The 14,604-nt window shown below is 39.2% G+C and overlaps 2 protein-coding genes across 2 annotated transcripts; one reads left to right on the top strand and one right to left on the bottom strand.

The window, feature by feature from the left end:
* Positions 1 to 5,735: 5,735 nt before the first annotated feature.
* Positions 5,736 to 9,512, bottom strand: LOC127782726 (vesicle-associated protein 1-3-like). The gene is made up of 8 exons (XM_052309995.1): positions 9,164 to 9,512; positions 8,343 to 8,413; positions 8,167 to 8,248; positions 7,937 to 8,052; positions 7,676 to 7,837; positions 7,527 to 7,571; positions 6,555 to 6,632; positions 5,736 to 6,095 (listed from the first exon to the last, which is right to left on the bottom strand). Exons 1-8 carry the CDS (start codon positions 9,210 to 9,212, stop codon positions 5,985 to 5,987), a joined length of 714 nt encoding a protein of 237 aa, XP_052165955.1. The 5' UTR covers positions 9,213 to 9,512; the 3' UTR covers positions 5,736 to 5,984.
* Positions 9,513 to 10,525: 1,013 nt separating this feature from the next.
* Positions 10,526 to 14,333, top strand: LOC127783187 (uncharacterized). The gene is made up of 8 exons (XM_052310423.1): positions 10,526 to 10,807; positions 10,891 to 11,000; positions 11,115 to 11,165; positions 11,329 to 11,472; positions 11,582 to 11,671; positions 13,521 to 13,627; positions 13,731 to 13,815; positions 13,905 to 14,333. The coding sequence occupies exons 1-8, from the start codon at positions 10,612 to 10,614 to the stop codon at positions 14,001 to 14,003; spliced, it is 882 nt and encodes a 293-aa protein (XP_052166383.1). The 5' UTR covers positions 10,526 to 10,611; the 3' UTR covers positions 14,004 to 14,333.
* Positions 14,334 to 14,604: the final 271 nt, after the last annotated feature.

Here is a 14,604-nt window from a genome sequence, read left to right as displayed (position 1 = left end):
GAAGGCGAATACGACGACACCGGTGATCCCTGACCCTAGCTAGGTTGAACAACTTTTGTTTCAACTAGAAAGATAGCCCGCGCACATGCGCGGGCACCTTCTTATATAATGAGTGAAATTTTATTATGAATATTTATGTGTGGGTGTTTTTTATTAAAATATTTTTTATTATATTATAAAGTTAAATGTATTTTGTGTGATTTGAGCGCTGATTATTTTCTTATAATTACCCTTGTAACATTTAAATTCTAAAATAAAATTACTTGAGAACATGTGGTTTTGAATTGATGAGAAAATATTGTGTCGAAACAAAGGAGGTGGTTCCTATAAGAAAATTCAGGATATTTAACTCCCCAGTAGGATATCTTTCAACCAAAAAAAATCCAATAATATCAATTTTTTGATTGATTGTATTTTATTTATATATATTTTCTTTCATTCAAACAGAACTCGTAAAATGTTTGAATTTTTCTATTTACAGTGGGTTTTAAATCTAACAACATTTGCTCCCGCCTCAAGGTTGTTCACTGTTAAGATTCCTAGGTGCAACCCACATGCTTATTGGTATGATGTTCAACTGGCCACACATTTATTTTTAATCTATTGTCTATATTGCTAGATAAATACCTATTATGATTAGTGACTTCATAGATCATATGTGTAATTGGGATGCTATGATCATCTTTCTTATGAATATTTATTTATCTCCTAATAAGATCGTTTTAAAAGTATCAAGGTCAATTTGTATAGGTACATAGCCCTCATAGGCATGTTAAGAGAAATTAATTAAGGTAGTAGAAAGTCGTTAGACGCCTGACAGGATATAAGTAATAGATGGAGGTCCATTTGTGTATTTTTTACATATAGATAATTTTAATTTCAGTTGATAAGGAGATAAAAAATAGAGAAAAGAATGGCGCACGCTGTACGCGAGCAGGGAGGAAGGGAGATTTCGGATGTTCTTTTTCTAAATGATTAATCTAACAAACTAAAATTATGTGTCAGATGTTTAAGTCGAAGATGATGGTCGAATGTTTTATTTTCTTGTCAGAATTTTTACGATTTTCTCTTATTTAAGAGAACGACGTAATATCTTAAGAGTGTATTTTCTCCGATTTAAGAGAACGACATAATATCTTAGAAGCATTTATAAGATGCGTACTTTTTACTGTGTTACAATGTTGGGGGGGGGGGCTATTTTTTTAATATTACTCATAGATCTGTTCATTTACTTTTATTAGATATAATTTAATTATTATCAAGTTATATACGATGACAAAAATATATATCATTAATTTTTATAGTTTTAAAATTGCTTAAATGACACGCAAAAGTCAGAAAATGTAGCCCAAATTAATGTGACATTTCTCTCTTTACAGTTGAATTAAAGAGGACATGAGTTTTAAAATGTAAAATATCTAAAGACATAAGCAGATCAAATATTAGCATTATAATTTAGATGCTGCATTTGCTTAATTGTTTGGCATACAATTTTTGCTTTTCTAAAAGAATGAAAATAGGAGAAAAAATAGGTGAAAAAAGGGGTGAAAGAATTAGGGGGGGGTTGAGCAGATGTACGTACGTACGTACATGCAATTGCCAACAGGCCGAGGTGGGCCTAGGGATAAGGATATGTTTTTTTCTAATAAATCTAATGGTTACAAATAATGGTCCACAAAATTTAATAAAAATCAACGGTTATACGTTGTGTCCTTTTAAGAATTTCTCTAATTTATAGGATGCCACGTGGCGGCTTAGGAGCATTTATAGGATGCCACGTGGAGGCTTAGGAGCGTTTGTAGGAAGTTTAGTGTTGATTAATTTTTTATTATAAATCCTTATGTGGAAGACTTTTAAGGAAAAAGTCGAATTACACCCTTAAACAATAAGAACGGTACGAATTGTCCCGGTTATATATAATCTGATCTCTCACCATCGTTCACAAACATATAAACTAATATATTTTTTGTTTTGTTTTTTCTTTTATTATACATCTGATTTACCTATGTATGTTCATGGGTAATATACGATGGAATAATCTATATTTTCAAAATTATTTGTCCTAATTATTAACATTATATAGATGAGAATGACATAATTAAAAAGATATAATGTGGTTCTATGCGGCATTTTCGATGATATGTGTATATGTTTTTTCTAGCAAATACTAAGCACATTCTTTTTCCTTTTTTTGGAGACAAATATTTTTTCTCTTAGGATAGGTGTGTGTATGTGTATTTATATGATGGGTGAGCACACGTTTATATATGCGCTCATGATTGCTTTTTTTAAGGAAACATGATTGCCTTATACATCATTAGTAAAAAAATACTTTCAAAAAATTTAGCGAGATGGCGTGAAGCGGTGCTGCGGCCGCGTGAATTCTTTGACAAACTCGCCAAGGGTGGTTGCTACTCATATGCACAATTTGAGGAAAATCTCAGAGCCACAAAGAAAGAAAGAAAAAAACTACTCGATGGAGCTGATCTTGTACACATTCTTCTTTTTTTTCCTTTATGACATCTCTTGCGTAGATATAGATATAAAATAATGGTTGAAAATAATATATCCACGGGTTATGTATAAATAACTAGCTAGATTTTGTTTTTTATATATAGGATGACCCTTATATATATACAGTACATACTCCTGGGTGTATATAACTATTTTTCTATATATTTTTTCTTAGATAAGCACGGGATATGCAATATTTGATACTTAATTAATCTTACGCTGATGGCATGCTTTGTTTCGCGTGTCCTAGATAAGCTCATCCAATGAGATAGACCGAATGAAGCTTAAGAGATAAAAGGGCATCCACATGGTGTAAAAAATATATATGGTTGTTAATTTTCCAAAAAAAATATATGAATACAGAAACATAGAATATATGAAAATACATTCTTGATAAATTTAATAATGTCATTTGGATATATCAGTATTACACAATAGGGAGTGAGTAAATTTTTAAAATGCTACTCAAAATTTAAATTGTTTTTTAATTATAAGTCCAATTTAATTGTGATATACAATCATATAGTCTATAATGTTAATTATTAATATTTTTTATGGATGTTTCAATGAGATGCGCTATTTAGAATAAAACTTAAAATAACATATATTTTTACAACTTAAAACATATGGTTAACATGAACTTTTTAGTTTTTCATCTAATCTAAGTATATAAGAAGGAAAAAGAAAAGGACATAGAGGGGATATGTACGTACATCGGACATACGGACATACAGGTCCAAGGGACACGGCCGAGTAACGTGGGATTTTTTTTAGATAGATTGATTTGTTTTTTCTTAAAATAAAGATCTAGTGGTTAAAAATAATAGGTCCACTAGATTAAATGAAAACCGATGGTTGGATGTTAAAGCTCCACGTGCCGATCTAGGAGCGTTTGTAAGAGCGCCACGTGGCGGCTTGAAAGTGTTTGTAGAAAGTTTAATGGACTTTTAGTATATAATAGATAGATAGATACTTCTCTTAGCGTATTGGTGGCGTAGTGATGGTCTGACTGCACCAGGAAGGTGGACGTTGTTTCTAGTAGCGTCCATGTCTGGACGCTGTTTGAATGAGCGTCCAAGTCTGGACGCTGTTTCTACCCACATCCATCCTATTTTAGTTAATCCTCCTAGAGAATTACTAATTATTTAATTTAAATATTGCTTATTATTATAAATAAAAAATTTGGAAAAAATAGTCATAATGTGACCAAGGGCAAAGACACTCAACTGGTTAGGGTTACATTGAGCGTAGCTCAACTGGTTAGGTTCTTGTGACCAAGTGCGAAGTGAGCATAGCTCAACTGATTAGGTTCCTTGTGGTGAGTTGCGTTCGTGGTGACTTCGTCAATCTCAAGATATACCGGCATGGTCTTCCGGAGATGCTCATAGTTGTTTTAGTTGCTGTGGTGGGTGCATGTTCCGGTGTTGAGGTGCATGTGGTGACTTCGTTAATATCAAGATATACTGACTCAGTCTTCTGGAGATGCTCATAGGTGTTCCAATTCAAAGCTAAAAATACTTATATGCTAGTAGGATGGAGGGAGTATCGAATTTGCATTTGGAAATTTTTAAATAAACTTGGTTAAATCATATTGAAGAATACTGTTAAGAATATAATAGGTGTTGCCGATTCGACATGTTGAGTTGGAGATACCATCAAATCAAATTTATTCAAAATAATTAAACAGTGAAAAATAATTAACTCCATACTTTATTTAAAGAAAGGAAATCCAAGCTACATAGTTTTTTTTTAAAGAAAGTAAACTACATAGTTATAAACTAGCACTCCATCAAAGAAAGGAAATCCAAGCTACAAAGTTTTTTTAAGATGATGTATCACAAAACTAAAAATTTAGCAATACATTTATCATAAACTATACAAGTTTAAGGCTAAATATCACAAAACTACAGATTTAATAATAAAATTATCACACAACTATACATTTAAGGGTTTAAATCCTTACCACTAATGTTATGTGTGAGTTATAAATGTTTTGTTTTAAAGAAAGGAAACTGCATAGTTAAACGAAGCTACATAGTTTTGTTTTAAGAAAGTAAATCCGAGCTATATTTTGTCCTTTTGAGAAAGCATGGAAACTACCCTTTTGGCGGCATGAACAAACTAACTAGAGTATGAAACCTCTTCATCATTGTTCCCTTGTAATTTCCTACGAAATAGACCACACCCAACGAGGCAACCCGGCCCATGAATTTTCAAAAAAGAAATATCTCCAAAAACTCCTCCAATTTCACTCAACTTGTGTTCATGTTCATCCAAACTCCAAACCAAATAAAAAAAAAACCCCACAAACGTGCATGCAAACTCCCCAAGAAAAAGCGTGTGCCACTTTCCCAGAAAGGCGCGGCGTAGGCTACAGCCTACAAATCCGGGCGTTAGTTGGCGATCCGACGGCCCACGTCGCCTCCCCACCCGATCCGACGGCCCACAACCCCCCACGAAGCCTCAAGAAGAGAGACCAGAAGCGACTCTCCGCCGCCGTATCGTATACAGAAGAGAGTCACCGCCAGCCGCCGCCGCCGCCGCCGCCGCACAGATGAATCGCGACGGCGACATGTCCGGCAGCAACGGCGACCATGTCACCGCCGGCGGCGGCAATGCGTCGGCGGCGGCGGCGGCGGAGGAGGAGAAGATGACAGGAGTTGGCAGCGGCGGGAAGGAGAGTGGCTCGTCGCCGCCGTCGCCGTCGTCGACGTCGACGTCGACGGTGACAGCCACGGCGTCGGAGGGGGAGAGGCCTGCGGCGGCGGCGGCGGCTACGACGTCTCCGGCTGTGTGGCACTGGCACGTGCTGAGTCTGCTGCTAGGGTTCGTCGTCGGCGTGGCCGTGGCGGCGGCGGCGATGCTGTTCCTGAAGCGCGGCGGCGGCGGCGGGTCGCCTGAACTTTGCTTCGTTCCAACCTGAAGATTTTCTGACGATCCAACGGTAGCAGCACACAAGTAATGCTTGTACATTATTTATCTTCTCTTAACTTCTCTCAGGTTTTACCCTGACATGTTCAACACTTGTGGTATGATATGATCTGATATGAGATGAATGCTAGATTTGCATCATTGCAATTGCATAGAGTTCATGTTTAAAGATCTGACAAGCTAATAATATATGAGATCAAGCACTGCCTGCCAATGTGACTGGAAGAGAAATTTAAAGTTTAACAGTATGATGATAATTTGATCAGAAAGAAAGAATAAAAGATTATGGAGAATGTCAAACAGTTGCACCAGTTAAAACTCTTAAAAATCAAGCCTAGTCAATGTAAAAAAAAAAAAAACCGCAGCGAAGCGTAAAACCACCATAATGTACACAAACCATGGCATCTAGGAGGAGTATTGTTGTTACAAGTTAGGACAGGTGCTCCTTTTAGGAGGGAAAAAAACACGATGCGCGGCATACCAATATGAGGGGTATCCTTTCCTGGGAGTATAACTTTTGTTGGGAACCTCTACCTCTTCTATGCCTTCTTGAGGATGTAGCCCACGATGATGCCGAGAAGACCGACGATGGCCAAGAAGGTGAGGGAGAAACCGCCACTGCTTTTGCTGCTTTCTTTCCGTAGGAGCTCCTGATTGAAAGATAAATAGAGATTTCATCAACACAATGTTCAGTTCGTAGAATCCATTAAATTCACAGGCGTGTGCAAGCTATAGATAAAATGCAGCATTGAGCAAGTGCAGAATTTAGCAGCCGGATTTTGTATTGCGCATGTTTGTTTTGTCTCCAAATCGACAAATCTGGATTTGTCAGTGAGAACTTAGTCACCAGATTCTAGTCATCACATGACAGTTGATATGATTGGTTTAATTGAATTAAGCAGAACAAAAAAAACAATGGCCAATGGGTCACAAATTTAAAATTCACAGACCATAAAAAAAAAAAGTAGAAGTCCAGTTGTACGAAGAAAGCAGCAACTTCTTGATATGCCTTTTAGCAATGTCAACCATCAGTTCTTGTGATCGCAATTATTTATTTCCTTTGAATGATGGTACGACTAGTGCTGTTTCATAATGGTTGAAGTACTTACCAGCTCATGTCGTAACTTCTGGTTTTGCTGAATAGCAACCCTATTCTCCTCATTTAGTTTGGAGATCATGGACGATGGCTGATAAGAATATAAATCATCAACAAGTGATTTATCAAAAGAAATCTTAAAAGCATTTTGGAATATAAAGACATGCTAACAACTAAATGTAGCTCCTGTTCCTGTATTTTGGCTTTTCTATTATCACTGAATTATCTCATACGGTACGTAAAATGTCTGATTACTATCATGACCTATATTTTCCTGTGTGCCAAGCTCATCACTCATTGGATGCACTCTGTCATTCATGGCTAAAGCAAGGAAAAGCTTGCAGCAAATAGACAAGTTCATATGAATCATAAACAACCAAGGCGCCCCGGTTTTCCAAAAGAAAATATTGACTTGTGTAGTACTGAATTTAAAGCTAAGTTGATTCTAGCTTTCAGATTAGATATTAGCAAGTAATCAGATATTTTGCATAAATCAATTCAGTGAGATAATAAACATATATGTGGTGACATGCCATCCATGAATTACTTATAAGTGCATGTCGCACCTCCACATATATGTTGTAATTGTGCTCATCAATTCAATTTTAAAGAGGGGCATGCTGGGAAAGCAAACAAAAGCTATAATTTTGGTCTCATGAAAGCATACTAAACACTAAAATGTCATGCTGCGCGGCAGTCAGGATTCATGATCACTTGCAATTCAACTACAGCATATACTCAGATCCAGGATGCCTGGGCTTATGCTCTGCAATTATCTCCAGTTTTACTTAACTTTGTTATCATAAGCTGTGCATTATTAGTTACTTGAGCACAATAAGTAAAGTCGAAAAGAACAAGGGCACATCACATAATTCCAACATTATTATTTGACACTTAGTTCATCTAGAAAGTTGCAATACTTTTCTATAATAATACTGATTCTTCAATTAAATTTCTAACTACAAAAGTAAGATAAAAAGACTACCTCTGTGGGCCTCTCCTTTGTTGGTTCAGCAGATGATCTAAAAACCTAAATGTTGCACATCGGTACAAATAATTAAAAAATAGATCCTCCGAAGTCTGATTACAAACTAGAGCACAAAATAAAGAAATGAGGAAACATGGTCGACTTACAGGTTGTGGCATTGTTGAATTATGGATACCATTTTCTTGTGCAAATGGCCGAGCAGAACTTCCTTGTTCAGAGTCTTCAGGCATTGCGGAGGATGTAGTCGTTGGCACATAGACTACACGTAGCTTGAATTCCTCAACAACCTTTCCTGCCACCTTATTGAACTGTTATCATAATAAAAACATAAGGGATGAGATGTTGTAACAGATGCATATAGCAAATTGATTGAAACAACACAAAATGAAGAGCTGCAAAGTAGTTACCATTTCTGCACTAATATCTTGAGTTGTTGCACCATTCTCAGCTGCAACACTTTGAACAAGGAACTTATCCTTGCACTGCATATCCGGAGGTGCCTCCCTCTGTGCTTGCATCGTCACTAATAAAACCAAATGTTAAGCAGACTTCTAAATAGATATCTGAGCTATCTATCTTAAACAGACTTGTACTGGTATTATCCTATAGTTTCACTATGTAATGGAGTGGCAGCTACCTGTAACATCACATGTAGACCCCGGCAATACGACACCAATATTAGGGCGCACACAGTATTGCTTTGGGTTGGTTGTTTTGACCTGCCAGCCATGGATGAGGTAACAGATTTAAATCATTCAGAAACGAATGGTGACAACTAGAAACGTGTAAGAGGTGACATCTCAAGTAGATTACCTTAAATGCAACATAATGGTCGGTCTTATTGGTGAGTTGCATGGAGCATGAGCTCTGCTTCAGTAGTTCAACTGCATATACGAAACAGTAAATTAGTTTCAAGAGAATATCTGAAGCAAAAAAAAAACACAATAGAACCCACCGGACATTCGCTACAAAGACATACTCTATCATTTTAGGACAAAATGAAAAAAGAAGCAACAAACTTAAGTAAAAAAATGAAAAAAAAATCAACATACTAAGCATGCTATATCAATCTAAGACTTATAACTGCCATCGAATCAAATCCCAATAACCATGAAGAATTGCATGGACATTGCATTCGAGCTTCCCGACAAATCAGGAGCAGATCAGCATGGTCAAAAGGCACATACTAGCTGACAAGATCCCAAAACTCCTGGAAGTACAGACAGCTACCAAACGATGATTCTACGCAAATGCGAAGCAGGCCATCACCAAATTTAGTCCCCGTATCGATGCATCAACCAACCACACGAGACCTAGCTCACACAAATCCCAGCAAAACAACAAGGCAGACACACATGCAGTAGCAGCAAGAGCAACCACCACAAGAATCACACACACACACACACTCTCTCTCTCTCTCTCTCTCTCTCTCTCTCTCTCTCTCTTCCACGATCCAATGGCCGAATCGACCACAGCACTCGACGAATCTCAAGCTGACACGGATCAAACAGAGAGCAAACAGCCTCTCTTCCACCCCCAAGATCCAAAGCTTTGACCAAGATCCATCAACGACTCACATCGATCAATTCGAGCAGGGGGAGGGGAAGGAGGCGAGATCTGGGCCAAAAACTTACAGGGGAATGAGAGCTCCGAAGGCTGGATCTCGAGGAAACTCGCGCTCATCTTCGCCACACTCCTCACGAATCAAGAGATCAAACTCGAGCAGGAGGAAGAGAAACCCAACAAGAAAAAGAAAACCAGAAACGAAAAAGAAAAGAAGTGGTTTTTATTGCTCGCTTTCCACCGGATTCGATCGGGGGAAAAAAAGCCAAGAACACGGGGGCTTCTCCTCGCTCCGATCCGACCACCAATCGACGCGGAATCTCTCCTCCCCCACACGGATGAACAGCAAAAATCGTGGGGGAAAATCTCCGCTCGCGAGCTCGTGGATGCAACCGCGATGGATGGATGGAAGCTTTTATTAAAAATGGGAGAAATTTCGTCGAGTGAATGAATGAGTTGGTGTTCGTTGGGACCCTGCGGTAAAATGACGATAATGCCCTCGGTTTGGGTGGGTGTGAGCGCCAGGGGGTGAGGGGTATGGATGGTATTTAGGCTGAGCTGGGGCGAGGCAGTGACGTGGCGCTTTAATGGGCGTGCGAGGGTGGCCCCACCCGTCAGTAAATAAATAGATTAAAGTGCAGGTGGGAGAAACAACGTGTGTGCCTCTCACTGATTGACGATGGCTTTGCTCAAATTCAAATAAAATTGATCTTCCATTCCATTCGATGCAATTTGCGATTCCGTTTGGTAGAACGAATCTCAAACGAAACACTTTTTGAGAATTCCAACTCTTCATTGAACATTTTTTTCAACTATATAAAAGAAGTACAATTCACTTGTACTCCCGCACTTACAATAGGTGGTGGGCTAGGAATCCTTCCCTTGGGCAGGTACACAAAATAAGGAGCGGAACACGTGATTAAATAAACATTAGATATAAAAATTTTAAAAATAAACTAGCTTTCTTATATAATTTCTTTTGTTTTTGAAAAAACGAACCGTTTAACCGTCCGAGAAACGTTCGCGAAGAAAATAAGGAAGTAAAAATTGGGAAAATATAGTATAAAACATAGACTTAGTGTTTCAAAAGATTTTCTTTTTGTTGAACAATTTTCGCTGGTACGAAAATCATACTACTTCCTCGTCTCATAATATAGCAATCTAGTATGGGATGAGACACATCATGTACAGATTTACTCCAGTATTATGATATGTTTCATTTGCGTAACTATGTTGCTATATATATTATGGGGTGGACAACAAAAAAAACAAAACAAGACATTGACACATTGTCTTAAAAAAAAAGAAGAAGAAGCGGGACATTATGGGCTCGGCCCATATACCATGATGGGCCTAATGGGCCAAGCCCATCAAGGCCCGGACCCACGCATTCCCCCCCTCTAGGCGTCTACATAAACGTGCCCTTGTCCGGCGCCGCCGCCGGTGAAGCCGCTAGGGTTTATCGCCGCCGCTCCGACCACTTCACTAGGGTTTTGCACGCGGCGGCGGCGGCGGCGAGATGCTGCGGCGGAACACGCGGCTCCGGCGGGAGTACCTGTACCGCAAGAGCCTCGAGGGGAAGGAGCGGCAGCACTACGAGAAGAAGCGGCGCCTCCGGGAGGCGCTCGACGAGGGGAAGCCCATCCCCACCGAGCTCCGCAACGAGGAGCTCGCCCTCCGCCGCGAGATCGACCTCGAGGACAAGGACTCCGCTGGTCCAGCTCCCTCCCCTTCCCTCCTCCCCTTCCTCTCCCGCTCCCCGTCGCCTTAGATTTGGCCCTGTGATGTTGTGATGCAGTTCCGAGGAGCCTCATCGATGACGAGTACGCGGGCGCGGCGCTCCGCGAGCCCAAGATCCTACTCACCACCTCTCGCAATCCCAGCGCGCCCCTCACTCAGTTTGTCAAGGTGCGGCTTTTGATTCGTGGACTTCTCTTTTTTTTTTTTTTGGGTTCTCGATAAGTTGAAAATGGGTGCATTTGGATGATGAAGCTAAACCAGCCGTTTCTGTCCATTTTTTAGGAGCTCAAAGTCGTCTTCCCTAACTCGCAAAGAATGAACCGTGGTGGTCAGGTATAATTCGGCAATACTCCATGTTGTTGTCTCTTTTTGTCGCCGCGTGCTTGAATAGAATTCAGATTTGGGTTGCTAGGAGTGAATAGTTGGGAAATGCGGTTCAAGCTTTTCTGAACTTGGTTCAGGTGCATCTTACTGATCTATAGTTTCTTTTCGGCAGGTGATATCGGAAATTGTTGAGTCTTGCCGTTCGCATGATATCACCGACCTTGTTTTGGTGCATGAACATCGTGGCCAGCCCGATGGTTTAATCGTCTGCCATCTTCCATTTGGGCCAACTGCATATTTTGGGTTGCTCAGTGTGGTAAGTAGTGCATATCTGTGTTATTATCAATGTATGCTGAGTCTTCGTCATGTACGATTTGGGTTGCGAGGCAATACTTTTGGTAACCCTGGATATAATTGTTGAACAGGTGACACGCCACGATATTAAAGATAGGAAGGCCATGGGTAAAATGTCAGAAGCGTACCCCCATTTAATACTAGATAACTTCACAACCAAGGTACTGAAATACTTTGCTTTGAGTTGTTTTGTTCTAAAGCGTTCATTTCGTGTAAGCAACAAACAGGTTTTATCTGATGTTTTAAGACAATATATTTAAGTTGCATGGCAAGTAGATAATCTTATGTGTTTTGAAAGTTGTTTTTTTTGTTTGAAAAGGATTCATGATTTTTCAAACCAAGGTATACAAGATTGAAGTGTCATGATGAACACAATAGTGAGCGCTTACATTTATCTTTTTCTTCAAAAAGTGGGAGGCTTCAAGCCTACTATGATGCTCTTTTCGATGTTTTTGTAAGTTCATTGACATGTTCATGTGTTAAAACACGCTGGAACTGGAGGGTGCTGTGATGATTCTTTCTAATCCGGGTACTCTTGCCAAATGGTCTCTTCTCTCTCTCTCTCTTCTCTCTCTCTCTCTCTCTCTCTCTCTCTCTCTCTGCCTGCCTGCCTGGCTGCCTTCCTGCCTGGCTGTCTGTCTATCTATCTATCTATCTGGAAGGCAACCTGTCAGTCATCACACATGCATACACACATACATATTCTCAGGAATTCAAGAGTACTGGCAATAATGGCTTCTTGTTAAGCAATATTGCTAGAAGTGATGACACAAAGTTCATTTTTACCTGAAAGTGCTGAGCACCTCCAGTTCTATTGATTCTTCTGCTGTTGTTGAGCATATTTATTGTTTTGTTCCCTTTGGAGTATCCTATGCTCATTGTCTTTCTCACAATTGTTTCTATTCAATTATAATGCATAGAAGTGAACATCTTTTTACACTACGATTTGCTTATTATTTTTGGTGGCTGCAATGATGGTTTTCTCGTTAACCTGAGATCTACCATGAGGACTATATCTATCCATTCCAAAACTTATCTGAGCAGCTTTAATATCTTGCTGATATTGTAGCGTGGTGAGGGGTGTACCATGTGTTCCTACTTCCTAATAATCTTGTTTGTATACTTTTTTGTGACTTGCATCCCGGCATGTAAATACCTGTGTTGCAAAGTTGGAGGTTACAATGATGTCTTTCTCGTTAACCTGAGACTTGTTTCTTCTATGAAAGACGCTTAAATCCATTCAAAACTCTAGACTGAGATCCTCCAACTTTACTTACCCGTTTCTTTCCAAAATTTTCCTTTACTTCAGTTTCTTAGTGTTTCTTAAGTTGTATGGAGGAGGCTTCTGTGATGTCTTTCTCGTTAACCTGAGACTTGTTTCTTCTATGAAAGACGCTTAAATCCATTCAAAACTCTGGACTGAGATCCTCCAACTTTACTTGCTGTTTATTTCCAAAAATTTCTTTTACTTCTGTTTCTTGGTGCTTCTAAAGTTGTGGAGGCTTCTGTGATGTTTTTCTCGTTAACCTGAGACTTGTTTCTTCTATGAAAGACACTTCAATCCATTCAAAACAATATACTGAGAGCCTCCTTTTTCATTTGTTCTTAGTTTCCTTTTAGTTCTGGTTGTCGTTTGTTTGTTTTTCCTGAATTAACCCTGGCATGATGATATTTTTCTTGTTAACCTGAGAAGTACTGACCATCAGGACAAATTTAATCCATTCAGAATAACTAAACTGAGTGCCTCTGCTTTTTACAGCTTGTGTTGTTGGCTTTAATTTTAATTCTTTAATTCTCTGCTCCACTGAACCCAAATAAATTGAATCCACTGAGTTTGTTGTTTTGGTTGCTTAATTATTTTAGGTTGAAGGAAATAGAACTCCTCTAGCGTATAGCTTGCATTTAAACACATAGATACATTTCTACTTTTGTCTCTGCCCTTCGGCAGGGGATTATGCTGCTTCAGTCTGTGCTCCACCGCATCTGTTTGATAAGATTCTATTGTTACAGACTGGTGAAAGGACTGCTAATATTGTCAAGCATCTCTTTCCAGTGCCAAAGCCAGATTCAAAACGGATAATTACTTTCGCTAACAGAGATGACTACATCTCATTCAGGTTAATGAGTGCTAATATTGTCAAGCATCTTTTGTTCCTTCTGACATCCAATTCGATGTAAAATACCTAACCACCTTAACTGTGAACCGTTCTCCTGCAACAGGCATCACGTATATGAAAAACATGGTGGCCCAAAATCCCTTGACCTGAAGGAGGTTGGCCCTCGATTCGAGTTGCGACTATATCAGGTGAAGATGGATCTGCAGTTCAGTGTTTGAATCTTGTCTGGGCCAATAGAACTTTCTGGTATTAATTCTTTGCTCATTTGATCTTGCAGATCAAGCGAGGAACCGTCGACCAAGCGGAGGCGCAAAACGAGTTTGTGCTACGGCCATACATGAACACAGCGAAGAAGCAAAAATCTCTTGGTGCCTGATTAGCCTGCAAGGCTGCAACTGCTGTAGTACATCAATTTTGAGTTTCTGTTTCATCCTTGTAACGTTAGCTCAGTGTATCTAATGTATCCTGCTGTGATAATGGTTCCATTGAAATAGTTACTGGGTCCAATTTGTTGGATTGTTTTTACACCTCTGCTGTGGATTGGGGCCCAATAACGGCCAATTTTTCTAGAAATGGCAGCCCACATCATGCAAGATAGAACTTCCAAAATCATTTAAAGGAATGTTTTACTGATGTTATAATTGATGAATCTGAATGCATCAGATTCAGAGTATGACACAAGATGTTAATTTTTCTTTGTGCTCCATTCGTGTTTAAGTTCTAGATTAGGCATAGGTGTTTGAATCAGTCTTAGGCGACGAGGTGTCATCTTAAAATATGACAAACTAGTTTTTTTTATATGGATTACCCGTGTGTGCGTTCATTTATAGGGTATACTTGTGCGGGAGAGCTAATTCGCGGGCCCGCCGGCGCGCGCGCGGACAGCGTTACTTATTTTTTCGCTTTTCTTTTTTTTTGGTGATTTTTTCCTTTCCTTTTTTCGATTATTTTTAGAAAAAAGTTTCGCTTTCTTTTTT

Source organism: Oryza glaberrima, chromosome 8, assembly GCF_000147395.1.
Source record: "Oryza glaberrima chromosome 8, OglaRS2, whole genome shotgun sequence".
NCBI lineage: Eukaryota > Viridiplantae > Streptophyta > Magnoliopsida > Poales > Poaceae > Oryza > Oryza glaberrima.
This window is presented reverse-complemented; position numbering and strand designations above follow the sequence as displayed.